At 42.3% G+C, this 17,396-nt stretch overlaps 2 protein-coding genes across 2 annotated transcripts; both read right to left on the bottom strand.

Annotated features, from left to right (window-relative positions):
- Positions 1–2,260: 2,260 nt before the first annotated feature.
- LOC110487320 (uncharacterized) lies at positions 2,261–6,801 on the bottom strand. The gene is made up of 2 exons (XM_021559245.3): positions 6,231–6,801; positions 2,261–3,363 (listed from the first exon to the last, which is right to left on the bottom strand). The coding sequence occupies exons 1-2, from the start codon at positions 6,550–6,552 to the stop codon at positions 2,561–2,563; spliced, it is 1,125 nt and encodes a 374-aa protein (XP_021414920.3). The 5' UTR covers positions 6,553–6,801; the 3' UTR covers positions 2,261–2,560.
- Positions 6,802–10,463: 3,662 nt separating this feature from the next.
- LOC110487337 (uncharacterized) lies at positions 10,464–16,784 on the bottom strand. Its single transcript, XM_036942273.2, has 2 exons — positions 16,256–16,784; positions 10,464–11,877 (listed from the first exon to the last, which is right to left on the bottom strand). The coding sequence occupies exons 1-2, from the start codon at positions 16,548–16,550 to the stop codon at positions 10,961–10,963; spliced, it is 1,212 nt and encodes a 403-aa protein (XP_036798168.2). The 5' UTR covers positions 16,551–16,784; the 3' UTR covers positions 10,464–10,960.
- Between the last annotated feature and the right edge of the window lie 612 nt (positions 16,785–17,396).

Here is a 17,396-nt window from a genome sequence, read left to right as displayed (position 1 = left end):
TCAGCAGGGACAGGGAAGATGGTTAAAATTGATGGGAAGATGGATGGAGCCAAATACAGGACCATTCTGGAAGAAAACCTGATGGAGTCTGCAAAAGACCTGAGACTGGGACGGAGATTTGTCTTCCAACAAGACAATGATCCAAAACATAAAGCAAAATCAATGGAATGGTACAATGGAATGGTTCAAAAATAAACATATCCAGGTGTTAGAATGGCTAAGTCAAAGTCCAGACCTGAATCCAATCGAGAATCTGTGGAAAGAACTGAAAACTGCTGTTCACAAATGCTCTCCATCCAACCTCACTGAGCTCAAGCTGTTTTGCAAGGAGGAATGGGAAAAAAATCAGTCTCTCGATGTGCAAAACTGATAGAGACATACCCCAAGCGACTTACAGCTGTAATCGCAGCAAAAGGTGGCGCTACAAAGTATTAACTTAAGGGGGCTGAATAATTTTGCATGCCCAATTTTTCAGTTTTTGATTTGTTAAAGTTTGAAATATCCAATAAATGTCGTTCCACTTCATGATTGTGTCCCACTTGTTGTTGATTCTTCACAAAAAAATACAGTTTTATATCTTTATGTTTGAAGCCTGAAATGTGGCAAAAGGTCGCAAAGTTCAAGGGGGCCGAATACTTTCGCAAGGCACTGTATATAATGAACAGACCAGGTCTATACTGCTCCTCCTGCATGGCGTAACAATACATCATGTAGATGTATATAATGAACAGACTAGGTCTATACTGCTCCTACATGGTGTAACAATACATACAGGCACTGCAAAATTATCAGTTTCTCTGGTTTTACTATTTATAGGTTCGTGTTTGGGTAAAATGAAAATGTTTGTTTTATTCTATAAACTACTGACAACATTTCTCCCAAATTACAAATAAAAATATTCTAATTTAGAGCATTTATTTGCAGAAAATGACAACTAGTCAAAATAACAAAAAAAGATGCAGTGTTGTCAGACCTCGAATAACGCAAAGAAAAGAAGTTCATATTCATTTTTTAAAACAACACAACACTAATGTTTTCACTTAGGAAGAGTTCAGAAATCAATGTTTGGTGGAATAACCCTGATTTTCAATCACAGCTTACATGCGTCTTGTCCTGCTCTCCACCAGTCTTTCACATTGATGTTGGGTGACTTTATGTCACTCCTGGCGTAAACATTCACGCAGCTCGGCTTTGTTTGATGGCGTGTGACCATCCATCTTCCCTCTTGATCACATTCCAGAGGTTTTCAATGGGGTTCAGGTCTGGAGATTGGGCTGGCCATGACAGGGTCTTGATCTGGTGGTCCCCCATCCACACCTTGATTGACCTGGCTGTGTGGCATGGAGTATTGCCCTGCTGTTGGGGAACATTGTCAGAGCAGAAGGAAGCAAGTTTTCTTCCAGGACAACCTTGTACGTGGCATGATTCCTGTGTCCTTCACAAAGATAAATCTGCTCCATTCCAGCCTTGCAGAAGCACCCCCAGATCCTCCACCAAATTTCACAGTGGGTGTGAGACCTGGAGAGGCCTTACAAGCCAGTGTCTCGCAACCACTGTTACATTTTGTGGAGGATCAGTGATGATCTGGGGGTGCTTCTGCAAGGCTATTGAACTTCAGTTCATGAAAAAAAACTAGCAGGGTTACGTGTTATGAAGCTAGCCACAACAGTGGAATTTGCGGTTTGCCTTCAAGATAAAAGTCCCTTGTTGAAAAGTGATGCTGAAGGTTACAATTGGTGGAATCATGCCATATTTAGACTAGATAATGTTAAACCAGGTTGGATTGCGGATCAGTTAAATGGGGTATCAGTCGACTCAGTATCCAAATACTTTTTTTCTCAGACTCCAACATCCACGTTGCATTGTTTTTCCTATGGAAAATTGTTCAATACACATACAGTGGGGCAAAAAAGTATTTAGTCAGCCACCAATTGTGCAAGTTCTCCCACTTAAAAAGATGAGGCCTGTAATTTTCATCATATGTACACTTCAACTATGACAGACAAAATTAGAAAAAAAATCCAGAAAAATCACATTGTAGGATTTTTAATGAATTTATTTGCAAATTATGGTGGAAAATAAGTATTTGGTCACCTACAAACAAGCAAGATTTCTGGCTCTCACAGCCTGTAACTTCTTCTTTAAGAGGCTCCTCTGTCCTGCATCACTGTCAACAAACACGTCAGTGTTTTTTGACACGCAAAGACCCAAACGGCGTTCCACATCCCCAACACACACAGAAAAACACACAGAGCCAGAGTAAAATAAGAAGACTATGTAATCACAGAGAGAGTGTAGTGTACACAGAGAGAGTGTACATATTTCCATATGAATATGATTCTAAGAGCATAAACAAAACCACAACGCACCAATTTTCAGTAAAAGATGAGAAGTGTGGGAGCAATGTGTGTGTTACCTCATGAATTGTAAGTATGTGAAAAATCACTCTCCACATTGGGAGCACGAGTAAAGCTTCTCCCCTGTGTGTGTAACCTCAGTCTTTCAGGTGCCTAAACTGGGTAAATATCTTTCTGCACTGGGAGCAGTCGTAACATTTCTCTCATGTGTGGATTCTTTCATGTGATTTCAGTTGCCGTAACCAGGTAAATGTCATTCCACACTGGGAGCAGCGGAAAGGCTTTTCCCCGGTGTGTCTTTGCTCATGATTCTTCAGGAAGCGTAATGAGGTAAAATTCTTTCCACACTGGGAACAGTGATGTGGCTCTTCTTCTTTGTGTGTCCTCTCGTGTGATTTCAGGTTACCTAACCGGTTAAAACTCTTTCCACACTGGGAACATTGGAAAGGCTTTTCGCCTGTGTGGATTCTCTCGTGTATTTTCAGGCTCCCGAACTGGGTAAATCTCTTTCCACACTGGGAACATTGGTAGGGCTTCTCTCCGGTGTGTGTTCTCTCATGCTCTTTCAGTTGCCTTACCCAGCTGAAACGCTTTTCACAATATAAACAGTAGTAAGGCTTTTCCCCCGTGTGCACTCTTTGATGTTCTTTCAGGTTACTTAACCGCTTAAAAGTATTACCACATTGAAGGCATTTGTGAGGCTTATCTCCTGTGTGCATTCTCTCATGTGATTTCAGGCAACTTAACTGTGAACATCTCTTTCCACACTGGGAGCACTGGTAAGGCTTCTCTCCTGTGTGTATTCTATTATGTATTTTCAGGCTCCCTAACTGGGTAAAACTCTTTCCACACTGGGAACATTGGTAGGGCTTCTCTCCAGTGTGTATTCTTTCATGCACCTTCAGTGTCCGTAACTGGGTAAAAGTCTTTCCACAGTGGGAACAGTGGTGTCGTCTTGCTGGTTCAGACATCTCTTGCTCTGGATCTTCTGAGTCTGGTGTCTCTCCTACCAAAAACAAACCATGTGTTTAATTTAACAGTGAGATTAGGGTCGTATTCACTCGTAACTAAAACTAAACGGTGTTCACTAATGAATACGACCCTGAATGAAACCTTCACATGATAAAAACTGTCTTCCTATTAGGTTGAAAAAAAATAAAATCCTTCAATAAACCTGAGGCCAAGATCCATAGGTGTTTTTCTGGTGCTCATTATGAAAAAAATGAGTCAGTAGCCAACAATCAGACAATAGAAAGGTGGAGTCAATTAGGCCTATTTCATAGGTTCTCATTGGTCAGCATTTGGCTCCTGTTCTGTCTTTCGATGTCCAAATCATTAATTAAACATAGTCCTCTATTAACACAGTCCTTGTCATATTAGCAGTGCGGGCATCTTTTAGATCTCTTTCTAAGTTCCTGACGGAGATGTTTAACCCTGGTGTTTTACTGCGAATTGCATTTTGGAAAATGTTTTAAAAGGATGTTTTATTGGCTGCTTCAATACAGGAGTTGCATGTTCTGTTAATATTAATCACCATAATCCTAATCTAAATATGATTTCTGTATTGGCCACATTCATAATTAAGTCGGAAATTGCATGCATTTTGGCCCTTACAGAGTAGGAGGGCAAGTCTCAAAGAAGGCTTTTCAGTCGATCATATTTCATGGCTTTTTGAAAGAGCTCTCGGAGCTTGTTTCTCCACTCACAGCTGTCCCCCGGTGTTAGTTATAACATGGATAGGCATATCGAAGGAAAGGCTTGGCTGAAGACAAACCAAAAACATTTAAGATTGTGATTTTCATTATTAATTCAGAGAGGAAAACAACCGTTATGGATGTTACAGACGGACAGACATTCAGATCTAAAAATGTCTTGATTCAAATCTATCATAACACATTTGCTTACATTTGGCATATTTTTAAGTAGATGGGCAAAACAAGTGACCTAAGAGACTGAGGTCGTCGTCAGTGCCAGGCGGGCCCTGATCCAGTGTTTCAGAAACGGCCTCCTGGGTTTTTCACGCCTGACAGTGTCTAGGGTTGGAGGCAACCTGGCACTAGATGGGTGTACCTGACCTGGTACTAGATGGGTGTACCTGACCTGGTACTAGATGGGTGTACCTGACCTGGTACTAGGTGGGTGTACCTGACCTGGTACTAGATGGGTGTACCTGACCTGGTACTAGGTGGGTGTACCTGACCTGGTACTAGATGGGTGTACCTGACCTGGTACTAGTTGGGTGTACCTAATACATTGGCCGGTGAGCGTCTCTTAATTGTTCATGTTTTCTCTAAATAAGCTTTGTCGTACAATTAAAAGGTCAAATACACTGCATTTCAAACAGTCATCAATAATCTAATGAATTCAGGGCTTGTGAAATTATACCTAGGCTAAATATATTCCTTCCACAACCATAAGTTTAAATAGTTTAACCTGGTTTTATGCAATAATCTCAAGAATAAATTGAAGAAGAATAAATACTACAGGACTATTTCACAGATAGTTGATAAACACAATGAGAAATGTATTTCAACATATATATATATATATATATATATATATATATATATATATATATATATATATATAAATATATATATGATATTCCTAACATCCATAAGCAATTGTTGATATCTTGAAAAATGATGTGTTCTGGCTAAGATTCTCTCGAGAGAGAGCGAGAGCGAGAGAGCGAGAGCGAGCGAGAGAATCTTAGCCAGAACACATAATTTTTCAAGATATCAACAATTGCTTATAAATGTTAGGAATATCATAGCGCTGAAAAAGTAAACTGAAAGGAAAGAAACCAATATAAACCGTGTAAAAACCTTGATGAAAGTTCTCTTTACAGATAAAGTTTTAATATGATCCGATGTATGCTACAGGTTTTACCAAAACATTTCCTCTTTACAAGACGAAAGAACACACAAACAAAACTCAAGACACTTCAATGTGGCCTGTACTGCTTCATTAACATCTTCTTAACTAATACTGGAGGAAAGCTGTGAGTGGAAAAAAACAAGCTCTCTGAGCTCTTTCTAAAAGCCATGAAATATGATTGGCTGAAAAAAATGTTTTTGAGACTTGGCCCCCTACAAGGTAATGGTCGAAATTCAGGCAATTTCCTCCCTATACGTTTAAAATAAAGCCTGAAATCCTAAATATAAACGTTAAAAGGGCTGATTTGGGATTTTGCCACTGAGCTACTTCCCCAGAGTCAGATGAACTTGTGGATACCAGATGAACTTGTGGATACCAGATGAACTTGTGGATACCATTTGTATGTCTCTGTGTCCTGTATGAACGAAGTTAGAGGTAGTTTTGCAAGCCAATTGCTAACTAGCGTTAGCACAATGGCTGGAAGTCTACAGATATCTGCTAGCAGATACCCATAGACTTCCAGTCATTTTTGTTAACGCTCGTTAGCAATCTCGCAAAAAAACTTGTCTATTTCATGTAACATCCATAAAGCTTCTATTTGGGTTTTTTTCTCCAACATGCCAATATTTAGAATTCAGATTTCCTGGGTATACACTCAGGGGTGCTACAGACAAACACATCAAATGTTTAATTTATATTTTGTATTTCAATTCTGTGAGACATTAAAGTTGTGATTTTGAGTGCAAATGTAATGTCCATAACCCTGGAATCGCCCATAACTTCGGGAGAATGACCCTTTAAAATCACATCAGTTCAACAGAAAGAGATATTTTTATACAACGTTTATACTGTCCCAAGATGCAAAGAAATACAACAATACATGACAAAACAACAAATGGTGTCTTTTCAATTTTTAACTGTGTTTTGGGGTTTTTGGACATCGGTTCAACAACTGCAGAAAAGTGCCCCCCTTTTTTAAAAGACAGTACTCACTGGTGTTAATCAGATCTCCATTCTGCTCTTCTTCCTCCTCCAGTGTGACAGTGATCTCCCCCTCCTCCTTCACTCCAAAAACGTCTTCCTCTTCTTTCACCGTGACAGTCGTCTCCTCTTTCACTGTACAAACTGCACCCTCTTGTTTAACTTCCTCCTCCTTTTTCACCGAAACGTCTTCCTCTTTCACTGTAACAGCCTCATCCTTTACTTCTTGTTTAACTGTGACAGCCTCTTCTTCCTTCTCCTCTTTCACGAGAGCTTCTCTCTCCGTCCAGCAGTCCTCCTCTTCAGCGGAGTTGTGGTAGCTTTTTGAACTCATGGTCGGGGATGTTAGCTAGTTAGCATTAGCGATTAGCCTACTGCTACCTTAACCAGACAGCAAGCTGACGTACGTATGATATTAAAAGGGGTAACTAGTAGATACGACAGAAATGTGTTTAAAACAGAGTGGCGAATAAACACCGAAAGCGTATAAAGAGCTCAAATGTTCCTGCTACCTCGCCAAGCAAAGCTACCGAGGTCGCATTTGTGGTTGAACAAACTTCCCGTCCATTAGATTATACGTCACACAGGCAGCATTACCTGAAAGACGCCATTAGCCATCTGCTGACTAGAGTGGGTAACGCAGTTTAGGAAATGAATATGTATTTGATTTATTTTCATTTATTTCGTAAAATAATAATGTTAAATGAAAACGTACAAACAGAAGCATGTGTTAATCGGTGCCGGTCTTGAGTGACGGCTCCCGAGTGGTACAGCGATCTAAGGCACTCACTCTTAAGACCAGCACCGATTAACACATGCTTCTGTTTGTACGTTTTCATTTAACATTATTCTTTTACGAAATAAATGAAAATAAATCAAATACATATTAATTTCCTAAACTGCGTTACCCACTCTGGTCAGCAGATGGCTAATGGCGTCTTTCAGGCCTCTAGCTACTACAGATCCTGGTTCGATCCCGGCCTTACCCTACCCCTAAACCAGGTTCATATCCTGTACCCAACTCTACCCCCTAAACCAGGTTCATATCCTGTACCCAACCCCTAAACCAGGTTCATATCCTGTATCCAACCCTACCCCTAAACCAGGTTCATATCCTGTACCCAATCCTACCCCTAAACCAGGTTCATATCCTGTATCCAACCCCTAAACCAGGTTCATATCCTGTACCCAATCCTACCCCCTAAACCAGGTTCATATCCTGTACCCAACCCAACCCCTAAACCAGGTTCATATCCTGTACCCAACCCCTAAACCAGGTTCATATCCTGTATCCAACCCAACCCCTAAACCAGGTTAATATCCTGTACCCAACCCCTAAACCAGGTTCATATCCTGTATCCAACCCAACCCCTAAACCAGGTTCATATTCTGTACCCAACCCTACCCCCTAAACCAAGTTCATATCCTGTATCCAATCCTACCCCCTAAACCAGGTTCATATCCTGTACCCAAACCTACCCCAGGTTCATATCCTGTATCCAACCCCTAAACCAGGTTCATATTCTGTATCCAAGCCTACCCCCTAAACAGGTTCATATCCTGTATCCAACCCTACCCCCTAAACCAGGTTAATATCCTGTAACCAACCCTACCCCTAAACCAGGTTAATATCCTGTACCCAACCCTACCCCTAAACCAAGTTAATATCCTGTATCCAACCCAATCCCTAAACCAGGTTCATATCCTGTACCCAACTCTACCCCCTAAACCAGGTTCATATCCTGTACCCAACCCCTAAACCAGGTTCATATCCTGTATCCAACCCTACCCCTAAACCAGGTTCATATCCTGTACCCAATCCTACCCCTAAACCAGGTTCATATCCTGTACCCAACTCTACCCCCTAAACCAGGTTCATATCCTGTACCCAACCCCTAAACCAGGTTCATATCCTGTATCCAACCCAACCCCTAAACCAGGTTCATATCCTGTACCCAAGCCCTAAACCAGGTTCATATCCTGTACCCAATCCTACCCCTAAACCAGGTTCATATCCTGTATCCAACCCCTAAACCAGGTTCATATCCTGTACCCAATCCTACCCCCTAAACCAGGTTCATATCCTGTACCCAACCCAACCCCTAAACCAGGTTCATATCCTGTACCCAACCCCTAAACCAGGTTCATATCCTGTATCCAACCCAACCCCTAAACCAGGTTCATATCCTGTACCCAACCCCTAAACCAGGTTCATATCCTGTATCCAACCCAACCCCTAAACCAGGTTCATATCCTGTACCCAACCCCTAAACCAGGTTCATATCCTGTACCCAATCCTACCCCCTAAACCAGGTTCATATACTGTACCCAACCCAACCCCTAAACCAGGTTCATATCCTGTACCCAACCCAACCCCTAAACCAGGTTCATATCCTGTATCCAACCCCTAAACCAGGTTCATATCCTGTACCCAATCCTACCCCCTAAACCAGGTTCATATCCTGTACCCAACCCAACCCCCTAAACCAGGTTCATATCCTGTACCCAACCCCTAAACCAGGTTCATATCCTGTACCCAACCCAACCCCCTAAACCAGGTTCATATCCTGTACCCAACCCCTAAACCAGGTTCATATCCTGTACCCAACCCAACACCTAAACCAGGTTCATATCCTGTACCCAACCCAACCCCCTAAACCAGGTTCATATCCTGTACCCAACCCAACCCCTAAACCAGGTTCATATCCTGTACCCAACCCCTAAACCAGGTTCATATCCTGTACCCAACCCAACCCCTAAACCAGGTTCATATCCTGTACCCAACCCAACCCCCTCTTTATTTGTATTATCTTCTTTACATCTTTTAAACCAAATACAGTTTGTTTTCATGAAGTCAAGCCAAAGACAACAAGAAACCATGAACTACAATGCCCCTCACCCTTGTCCAACCCCAAACCTGATCTGGAAACCCAGAAGACGGAACAAAGCCCTGAGCTGTCCCTACAAGACCTGATCTGGAAACAGAGAAGAAGGATAGAGGAGGGAACAAGATCCTGAGCTGTCCCTACAAGACCTGATCTGGAAACAGAGAAGCAGGATAGAGGAGGGAACAAGATCCTGAGCTGTCCCTACAAGACCTGATCTGGAAACAGAGGAGAGGGATAGAGGAGGGAACGAGATCCTGAGCTGTCCCTACAAGACCTGATCTGGAAACAGAGAAGAAGGATAGAGGAGGGAACGAGGTCCTCAGCTGTCCCCACAAGTCCCAAAGTTATTTGTCTCTCAGGAAAATGGTTATTAAAAATACATTTTCGAGAAATATTAAAAAATAAACACAAAGACTGAATGGGGGCTTTAATGCCACATTCTCTAAGATACATATCCATCACATATGTAAACAGTAGATCACCCTTAACAACATATAGCTTTACCTAGCAGGGTCTTGTAGATGACCTGGAGCCAGTGGGCTTCACAACATATAGCTTTACCTAGCAGGGTCTTGTAGATGACCTGGAGCCAGTGGGCTTCACAACATATAGCTTTACCTAGCAGGGTCTTGTAGATGACCTGGAGCCAGTGGGCTTCACAACATATAGCTTTACCTAGCAGGGTCTTGTAGATGACCTGGAGCCAGTGGGCTTCACAACATATAGCTTTACCTAGCAGGGTCTTGTAGATGACCTGGAGCCAGTGGGCTTCACAACATATAGCTTTACCTAGCAGGGTCTTGTAGATGACCTGGAGCCAGTGGGCTTCACAACATATAGCTTTACCTAGCAGGGTCTTGTAGATGACCTGAAGCCAGTGGGCTTCACAACATATAGCTTTACCTAGCAGGGTCTTGTAGATGACCTGGAGCCAGTGGGCTTCACAACATATAGCTTTACCTAGCAGGGTCTTGTAGATGACCTGGAGCCAGTGGGCTTCACAACATATAGCTTTACCTAGCAGGGTCTTGTAGATGACCTGGAGCCAGTGGGCTTCACAACATATAGCTTTACCTAGCAGGGTCTTGTAGATGACCTGGAGCCAGTGGGCTTCACAACATATAGCTTTACCTAGCAGGGTCTTGTAGATGACCTGAAGCCAGTGGGCTTCACAACATATAGCTTTACCTAGCAGGGTCTTGTAGATGACCTGGAGCCAGTGGGCTTCACAACATATAGCTTTACCTAGCAGGGTCTTGTAGATGACCTGGAGCCAGTGGGCTTCACAACATATAGCACTCGATTAACAACATATAACAATCAATTTAAAAAACCCCACAAAAAACAGAGTCAGAGTAAAAAAAAAAAAAGACTATTTAATCACAGTGTGTGTGTGTGTGTGTACATAATCTACATAAAAATGGACACACTCCAAATTCAATTCATATCTTGGGATTTTAAAACATAAATGTATTTTTTGAGTAGGTTTTCTCCAATTTGATTTCATTTGGAAATAAGAGCATAAACAAAATGACAAACCACCAATTTTCAGTAAAAGATGAGAACAAGTGTGGGAGCAATGTGTCCGTTACGTCATGAATTGTAATTATGTGTGAAATATCGCTCTCCACACTGGGAGCATGGGTAAGGCTTCTCCGCTGAGAGGGTAACCTCGGTCTTTCAGGTGCCTAAACTGGGTAAATATCTTTCTACACTTGAGAGCATTCATAACATTTCTCTCTCGTGTGGGATTCTTTCATGTGATTTCAGTTGCCTTAACCAGGTAAATGTCATTCCACACTGGGAGCAGCGGAAAGGCTTTGCTCATGAATCTTCAGGAAGCCTGATGAGGTTTTAAACTATTTCCACACAGATCAGTGATGTGGCTTCTCTCCTGTGTGTCCACTCATGTGATTTCAGGTTACTTAAGCGGTTAAAACGCCTTCCACACTGGGAGCATTGGTAGGGCTTCTCTCCGGTGTGTGTTCTCTCATGCTCTTTTTGTTGCCTTAACGTGCTGAAACTCTTTTCACATTGGAAACAGTGGTAAGGCTTTTCCCCTGTGTGCACTCTTTCATGTTCCTTCAGGTTACTTAGCCGCTTAAAAGTATTACCACATAGAGGGCATTTGTGAGGCTTATCTCCGGTGTGTATTATCTCATGTGATTTCAGGCAACTTAACCGTTTACATCTCTTTCCACACTGGGAGCATTGGTAAGGCTTTTCTCCTGTATGTATTCTATTATGTATTTTCAGGCTCCCTAGCTGGGTAAAACTCTTTCCACACTGGGAACATTGGTAGGGCTTCTCTCCGGTGTGTGTTCTCTCATGCGCTTTCAGTTGCCTTGACCAGCTAAAACGCTCTTCACAATGGATACAGTGGTAGGGCTTTTCTCCTGTGTGTACTCTTTTATGGTCCTTCAGGTTACTTAGCCGCTTAAAAGTATTACCACATTGAGGGCATTTGTGAGGCTTATCTCCTGTGTGTATTATCTCATGTGATTTCAGGCAACTTAACTGTGAAAATCTCTTTCCACACTGGGAGCATTGGTAAGGCTTCTCTCCTGTGTGTATTCTATTATGTATTTTCAGGCTCTCTAACAGGGCAAAACTCTTTCCACATTGGGAACATTGGTAGGGCCTCTCTCCAGTGTGTATTCTTCCATGCACCTTCAGTGTCCGTAATTGGGTAAAACTTTTTCCACACTGGGAGCAGTGGTGTCGTCTTGCTGGTTCAGACGTCTCTGGTTCCTCTGAGTCTGGTCTCTCTCCTGGCAAAGACAGAGTGTTTATTTTAACAGAGAGATCAAGGTTGCGTTCACTAGAAACTAAACACAAGCAAACAGGCCGAAATGGGGAGGGACGACTAGCGGAACTTGTCCAATAAGAAATGCTTGTTTCTGCTTTCCATTGCAAAACATTTTGCTACGGTGTGCACCAATGAATACGGCCCTGAATGAAACCGCCACATTATAAAACTGTATACCTGTGAGGTTGAATATCAGATCCCTCAATAACCTGAGGCCAAGTTAATCACTAGGACAAAGACAAGCAGTACAACAGCTGGAAACAAAGTGTCGTCTAGAAAAGTAAGCCGCCTCCCTCCCCCCACACTCTTTGTAGCTTTAAAGGAGGACTGAACGCAGCAATTCCACATGTGTTTTCTGGTGCTCATTATGAAAAATGTGATTTGGGTCTTGGGGATGTGGTTTCGGGGGTGTGGTTTCAATGTGGGAGTGTTATGTTGAAAATCATACCCTGGCAGTTACTGTTGCTCCAAATTCACCATAGCAACAAGATAGCCACTACCACTTCCTTAAAATAGGCTAGTCAGAATGAATCTAAGCTAGATCAAGAAATCTGTTATTAATTTGTAAGTTTTTGCTAACGTTTTCGTCACGTAATTTTACATCCAGCTAAGGTGTTTGGTTCAGTATTTCTCATGTTAAAAAATGTGCCTGGAAAACTAGTCAGTCAGTGCAGTGCATACAGTAAGTATCGAGTCAGCTACGGACCGATTTCTGAGAGCACTTTTATAACATCATCACCAGCAAGCTGTCAAACTACTGTTAATAAAGCACAAGCTGCTACACGCTGTTTATCAGTGCCTTGCTAGCTAGCTAAATTCACTGTTTATCAGTGCCTTGCTAGCTAGCCAAATTCACTGTTTATCAGTGCCTTGCTAGCTAGCCAAATTCACTGTTTATCAGTGCCTTGCTAGCTAGCCAAATTCCCTTTTTATCAGTGCCTTGCTAGCTAGCTAAATTCCCTGTTTATCAGTGCCTTGCTAGCTAACTAAATTCACTGTTTATCAGTGCCTTGCTAGCTAGCTAAATTCCAATGTTATTTGTAAATGAAGCTAGAAAATAGGTTCAAACACATTTAGTTATTTACAACTTTCTCACTATATCTACTACCAGAGTGAGAGACTGTCTGGCAGTGTTTCATTGCGAACAATTTGACAAAACAGGCAGCCGGACACAAAATGGTCACAAATGGGTTTAGAATTTTTTTAATTTTGGAATATTGACAAGTGGCAGTTGGGATTCAAGTACGCGTCGTTTCAATACTTATTTTGCTCAAAAGAGTCGCAGACTCCAGGTAATAAACATAATTGCCGCCAGCAAAATTGAACGTTATACAATTTTTTAAAACATAATTAATAAAAAGCATTATTTTGCTAATGGAAATACCAGTCAATATGAATGCATTCAACCTGTCAGTCTACGGGTAAATTTGCATCATTTAGCGGAACGAAATTGCAGCGTGTGTGTATTTTCTTTAGTCGTCAAGAATCTTATCACACGCGCACAGCATACAGAGAGCATACAGAGAGCATACAGAGAGCATACAGAGCCTATGAACGGAATATCACCTGTCAGACAGAGAGCATACAGAGCCTATGAACGGAATATCACCTGTCAGACAGAGAGCATACAGAGCCTATGAACGGAATATCACCTGTCAGACAGAGAGCATACAGAGCCTATGAACGGAATATCACCTGTCAGACAGAGAGCATACAGAGCCTATGAACGGAATATCACCTGTCAGACAGAGAGCATACAGAGCCTATGAACGGAATATCACCTGTCAGACAGAGAGCATACAGAGCCTATGAACGGAATATCACCTGTCAGACAGAGACAGAGACAGACAGACAGACAGACAGACAGAGAGACAGAGAGACAGAGAGAGAGAGAGAGAGAGAGACCGTCTGTAACGTGAAGACTGGGTTCGTGCAGATAACCAACAATTTACGACGTTCAGAATGAGACTAACGTGAGGTAAAGAATAATTCATTAATTAGAAGACTAATTGATCAGATATTAAAATATCTGAAAGTTACATTAGGAAAATTATAACTTTGTAATCTGAATATTTTCCTTGGTGCCCCTGACTTCCTAGTTAATTAGTTACGTGATTAAGTAGTTTAATCACCTAATAATAATTATTGATAAAGATTCATCTTCAGTTTAATGATGCCAAAGACACAACACACCCTCCGCTGTGGGCGCTACACCCCTCCGCTGTGGGCGCTACACCCCTCCGCTGTGGGCGCTACACCCCTCCGCTGTGGGCGCTACACCCCTCCGCTGTGGGCGCTACACCCCTCCGCTGTGGGCGCTACACCCCTCCGTTATGGATGTTAAACGGACGGACATTCAGATCGTAAATATTTCCTGATTAAAATCTATCATAACACATTTCTTTACATCTGTAATGTTAAGTCGTAGTACCTTAGGTTTGAATAATTATAGGTAGGGCTGGGCTATATGGCCTAAAAATCACATTAAAAACATTTAACTTATGGGTGTTTTATTATATCAGTTTATTAGGTACACCACAGTGTTCACAAAAATCACTCCTACAGACAGTGTGGCCGTGGCTTGCTATATAAAGCAGGCAGACAGGCATCGATGAATTCAGTTATTGTTCGATTGAACGTTAGGGTGGGAAAACAAGGGACCTAAGAGACTTTGAGCGTTGTTTGGTCGTCAGTACCATGCGGGCCGGATGCAGTGGCTCAGAAACAGCCTCCTGGGTTTTTCACGCATGACAGTATCTAGCGTTTACAATAGAATGGTGTGACAAACAAAAACAGAATCCAGTCAACGGCAGTCCTTTGTGGGCGAAAAGAGCTCGTTGATGAGGTCAAAGGGCTGCAGGTAGCCTAGTGGTTAGAGCGTTGGACTAGTAACCCAGGTATAAGGGGGCGGCAGGTAGCCTAGTGGTTAGAATGTTGGATGAGTAACCCAGGTGTAAGTGGGCGGCAGGTAGCCTCGTGGTTAGAGCGCTGGACCAGTAACCCAGGTGTAACGGGGTGGCAGGTAGCCTAATGGTTACAGCGTTGGACGAGTAACCCAAGTGTAAGTGGGCGGCAGGTAGCCTAGTGGTTAGAGCGTTGGATGAGTAACCCAGGCATAAGGGGGCGGCAGGTAGCCTAGTGGTTATAAGGGGGCGGCAGGTAGCCTAGTGGTTAGAGCGTTGGACTAGTAACCCTGGTGTAAGTGGGTGGCAGGTAGCCTAGTGGTTAGAGCGTTGGACTAGTAACCCAGGTGTCAGTGGGCGGCAGGTAGCCTAGTGGTTAGAGCGTTGGACTAGTAACCCAGGTGTAAGTGGGTGGCAGGTAGCCTAGTGGTTAGAGCGTTGGACTAGTAACAGAAAGGTTGCAAGATTGAATCCCGAGTAGAAAATGTAAATCTGTCATTCTGCACCTGAACAAGTCAGTTAACCTACTGTTCCCCGGTAGGCCGTCATTGTAAATAAAAGTTTGTACTTAACTGACTTGCCTCGTTGATGAGGTCAAAGGAGAATGCCAAGAATCGTGCAAGCTAATAGTCGGGCGACAAAGAACGGCATCTCAGAATGCACAACTTGTCATGGACAGACTATTGCAGCAACCACACTGGGTTCTATTCCTATCAGCTAAAAACAGGAAGACGAGGCTAGCAAACACCCACAGACTTCCTGCTGGTTAGCAACTTCCTTCAAACTACTCGCAGAGACATACAAATTATAGCCACGAGTTCATCCGACTCTGGGAAAGTAGATAAAGGGGCCTCATTACCAAAATCACAAAGGATAATTTACGGATAATAATTTATGTGGTTTCATTTGGAAATGAACTTAATTTGTGCATTTCTCAAGTTGACCTTCCCACATAACCGACCACAGACTTTTGCTAATATGTTAATTCTCCCCCAAAAAGCTTGTCGATTTCATGTAACGTAATGCTTCTATTTGTTTTATGTCTCCAACAATATTTAGAATTCCGATTTCCTGGGTATTTTTTTTATACATATTTTTTACCTTAATTTATCTAGGCAAGTCAGTTAAGAACAAATTCTTATTTTCAATGACGGCCTAGGAACAGTGAGCCCAAGGGGTACTACAGACAAACACACCAAACATTGAATTTATATTTTGTCTGTGCTTTCTGTGAGATTAAAGTTGTGATTTTGAGTGCAAATGTAATGTCCATAACGCTGGAATCGCCCATAACTTCAGTAGAATGACCCTTCAAAATAACATCAGTTCAGCAGAAAGAGATATTCAGGGACATCGGTTCAGCAGAAAGAGATATTCAGGGACATCGGTTCAACAACTGCAGAGTTTGTGCCCCCTTTGTTTAAAGACAGTACTCACTGGTGTTAATCAGATCTCCATTCTCCTCTTCTTCCTCCTCCAGTGTGACAGTGATCTCCCCCTTCACTCCAAAAACGTCTTCCTCTTCTTTCACCGTGACAGTCGTCTCCTCTTTCACTGTACAAACTGCACCCTCTTGTTTATCTTCCCCCTCTTCCTTCACCGTAACAGCCTCATCCTCTACTTCTTGTTTAACTGTGACAGCCTCTTCTTCCTTCTCCTCTTTCACAATAGCTTCTCTCTCGGTCCAGCATTCCTCCTCTTCAGCGGAGGTGTGGTAGCTTTTTGAAGTCATTGTCGGGGATGTTAGCTAGTTAGCATTAGCGACTAACCTATAGCTACTGCTACCTTAACCAGACAGCTAGCTGACCAACACCAACGTAAATGTGATATTAAAAGGGGTAACTAGTAGATACGACAGACGTGTGTTTAAAACAGTGGCTAATAATAACCAAAAACGTACAAAGAGCTCAAATGTTCCGCTACGTTGGCTAGCAAAGCTACTGAGGTCGCAGTTGTGGTTGTTGAAGAAACTTCCCGTCCATTAGATTAGACGTCACACAGGCAGCATTGCCTGGAATACGTCATTCGCCATCTGCTGACTAGAGTGGGCAACGCAGTTTAGTAAAATAAGATGCATTTTATTTTCAGACTAAAGGTTTATTTGTCATTTATTTAATTAAAGAAATGGAAATGTACAAGCAGAAGCATGTGTTAATAGGTGCATATATTGAGTGAGGGCTCCCGAGTGGCGCAGCGGTCTAATGCACTGCATCTCAGTGCTAGAGGCGTCTCTAGTTCCTGGTTCGATCCCGGGCTGTATCACAACCGGCCATGATCAGGAGTCCCATAGGGCGGCGCACAATTGGCCCAGGTCAGGGTAGGGTTTGGCTGCGGTAGGCTGTCATTGTAAAACAAGAATTTGTTCTTAACGGACTTGCACAGTCAAATTAAACCATAATAAACCATTTGGAAATCAGTCAAACAAACATATAATATTACAATAAACAGAGATATTTATACTGCTCCTACATGGTGTAACAATACATAAGATGTATATAATGAACAGACTATAGTTTTGGGCAAGTCGGTTAGGACATCTACTTTGTGCATGACACAAGTAATTTTTACAACAATTGTT

This window comes from Oncorhynchus mykiss, chromosome 13 (assembly GCF_057628025.1).
Source record: "Oncorhynchus mykiss isolate SJ-2025 chromosome 13, ASM5762802v1, whole genome shotgun sequence".
Lineage (NCBI taxonomy): Eukaryota > Metazoa > Chordata > Actinopteri > Salmoniformes > Salmonidae > Oncorhynchus > Oncorhynchus mykiss.
This window is presented reverse-complemented; position numbering and strand designations above follow the sequence as displayed.

Coding starts and splice junctions, on each gene's coding strand:
- LOC110487320 (XM_021559245.3), bottom strand. CDS start 6,552: ATGAGTTCAAAAAGCTACCACAACTCCGCTGAAGAGGAGGACTGCTGG. Junction 3,364..6,230: donor TGGAGATCTGATTAACACCA/GTGAGTACTGTC, acceptor TGTTTTTGGTAG/GAGAGACACCAGACTCAGAA.
- LOC110487337 (XM_036942273.2), bottom strand. CDS start 16,550: ATGACTTCAAAAAGCTACCACACCTCCGCTGAAGAGGAGGAATGCTGG. Junction 11,878..16,255: donor TGGAGATCTGATTAACACCA/GTGAGTACTGTC, acceptor TGTCTTTGCCAG/GAGAGAGACCAGACTCAGAG.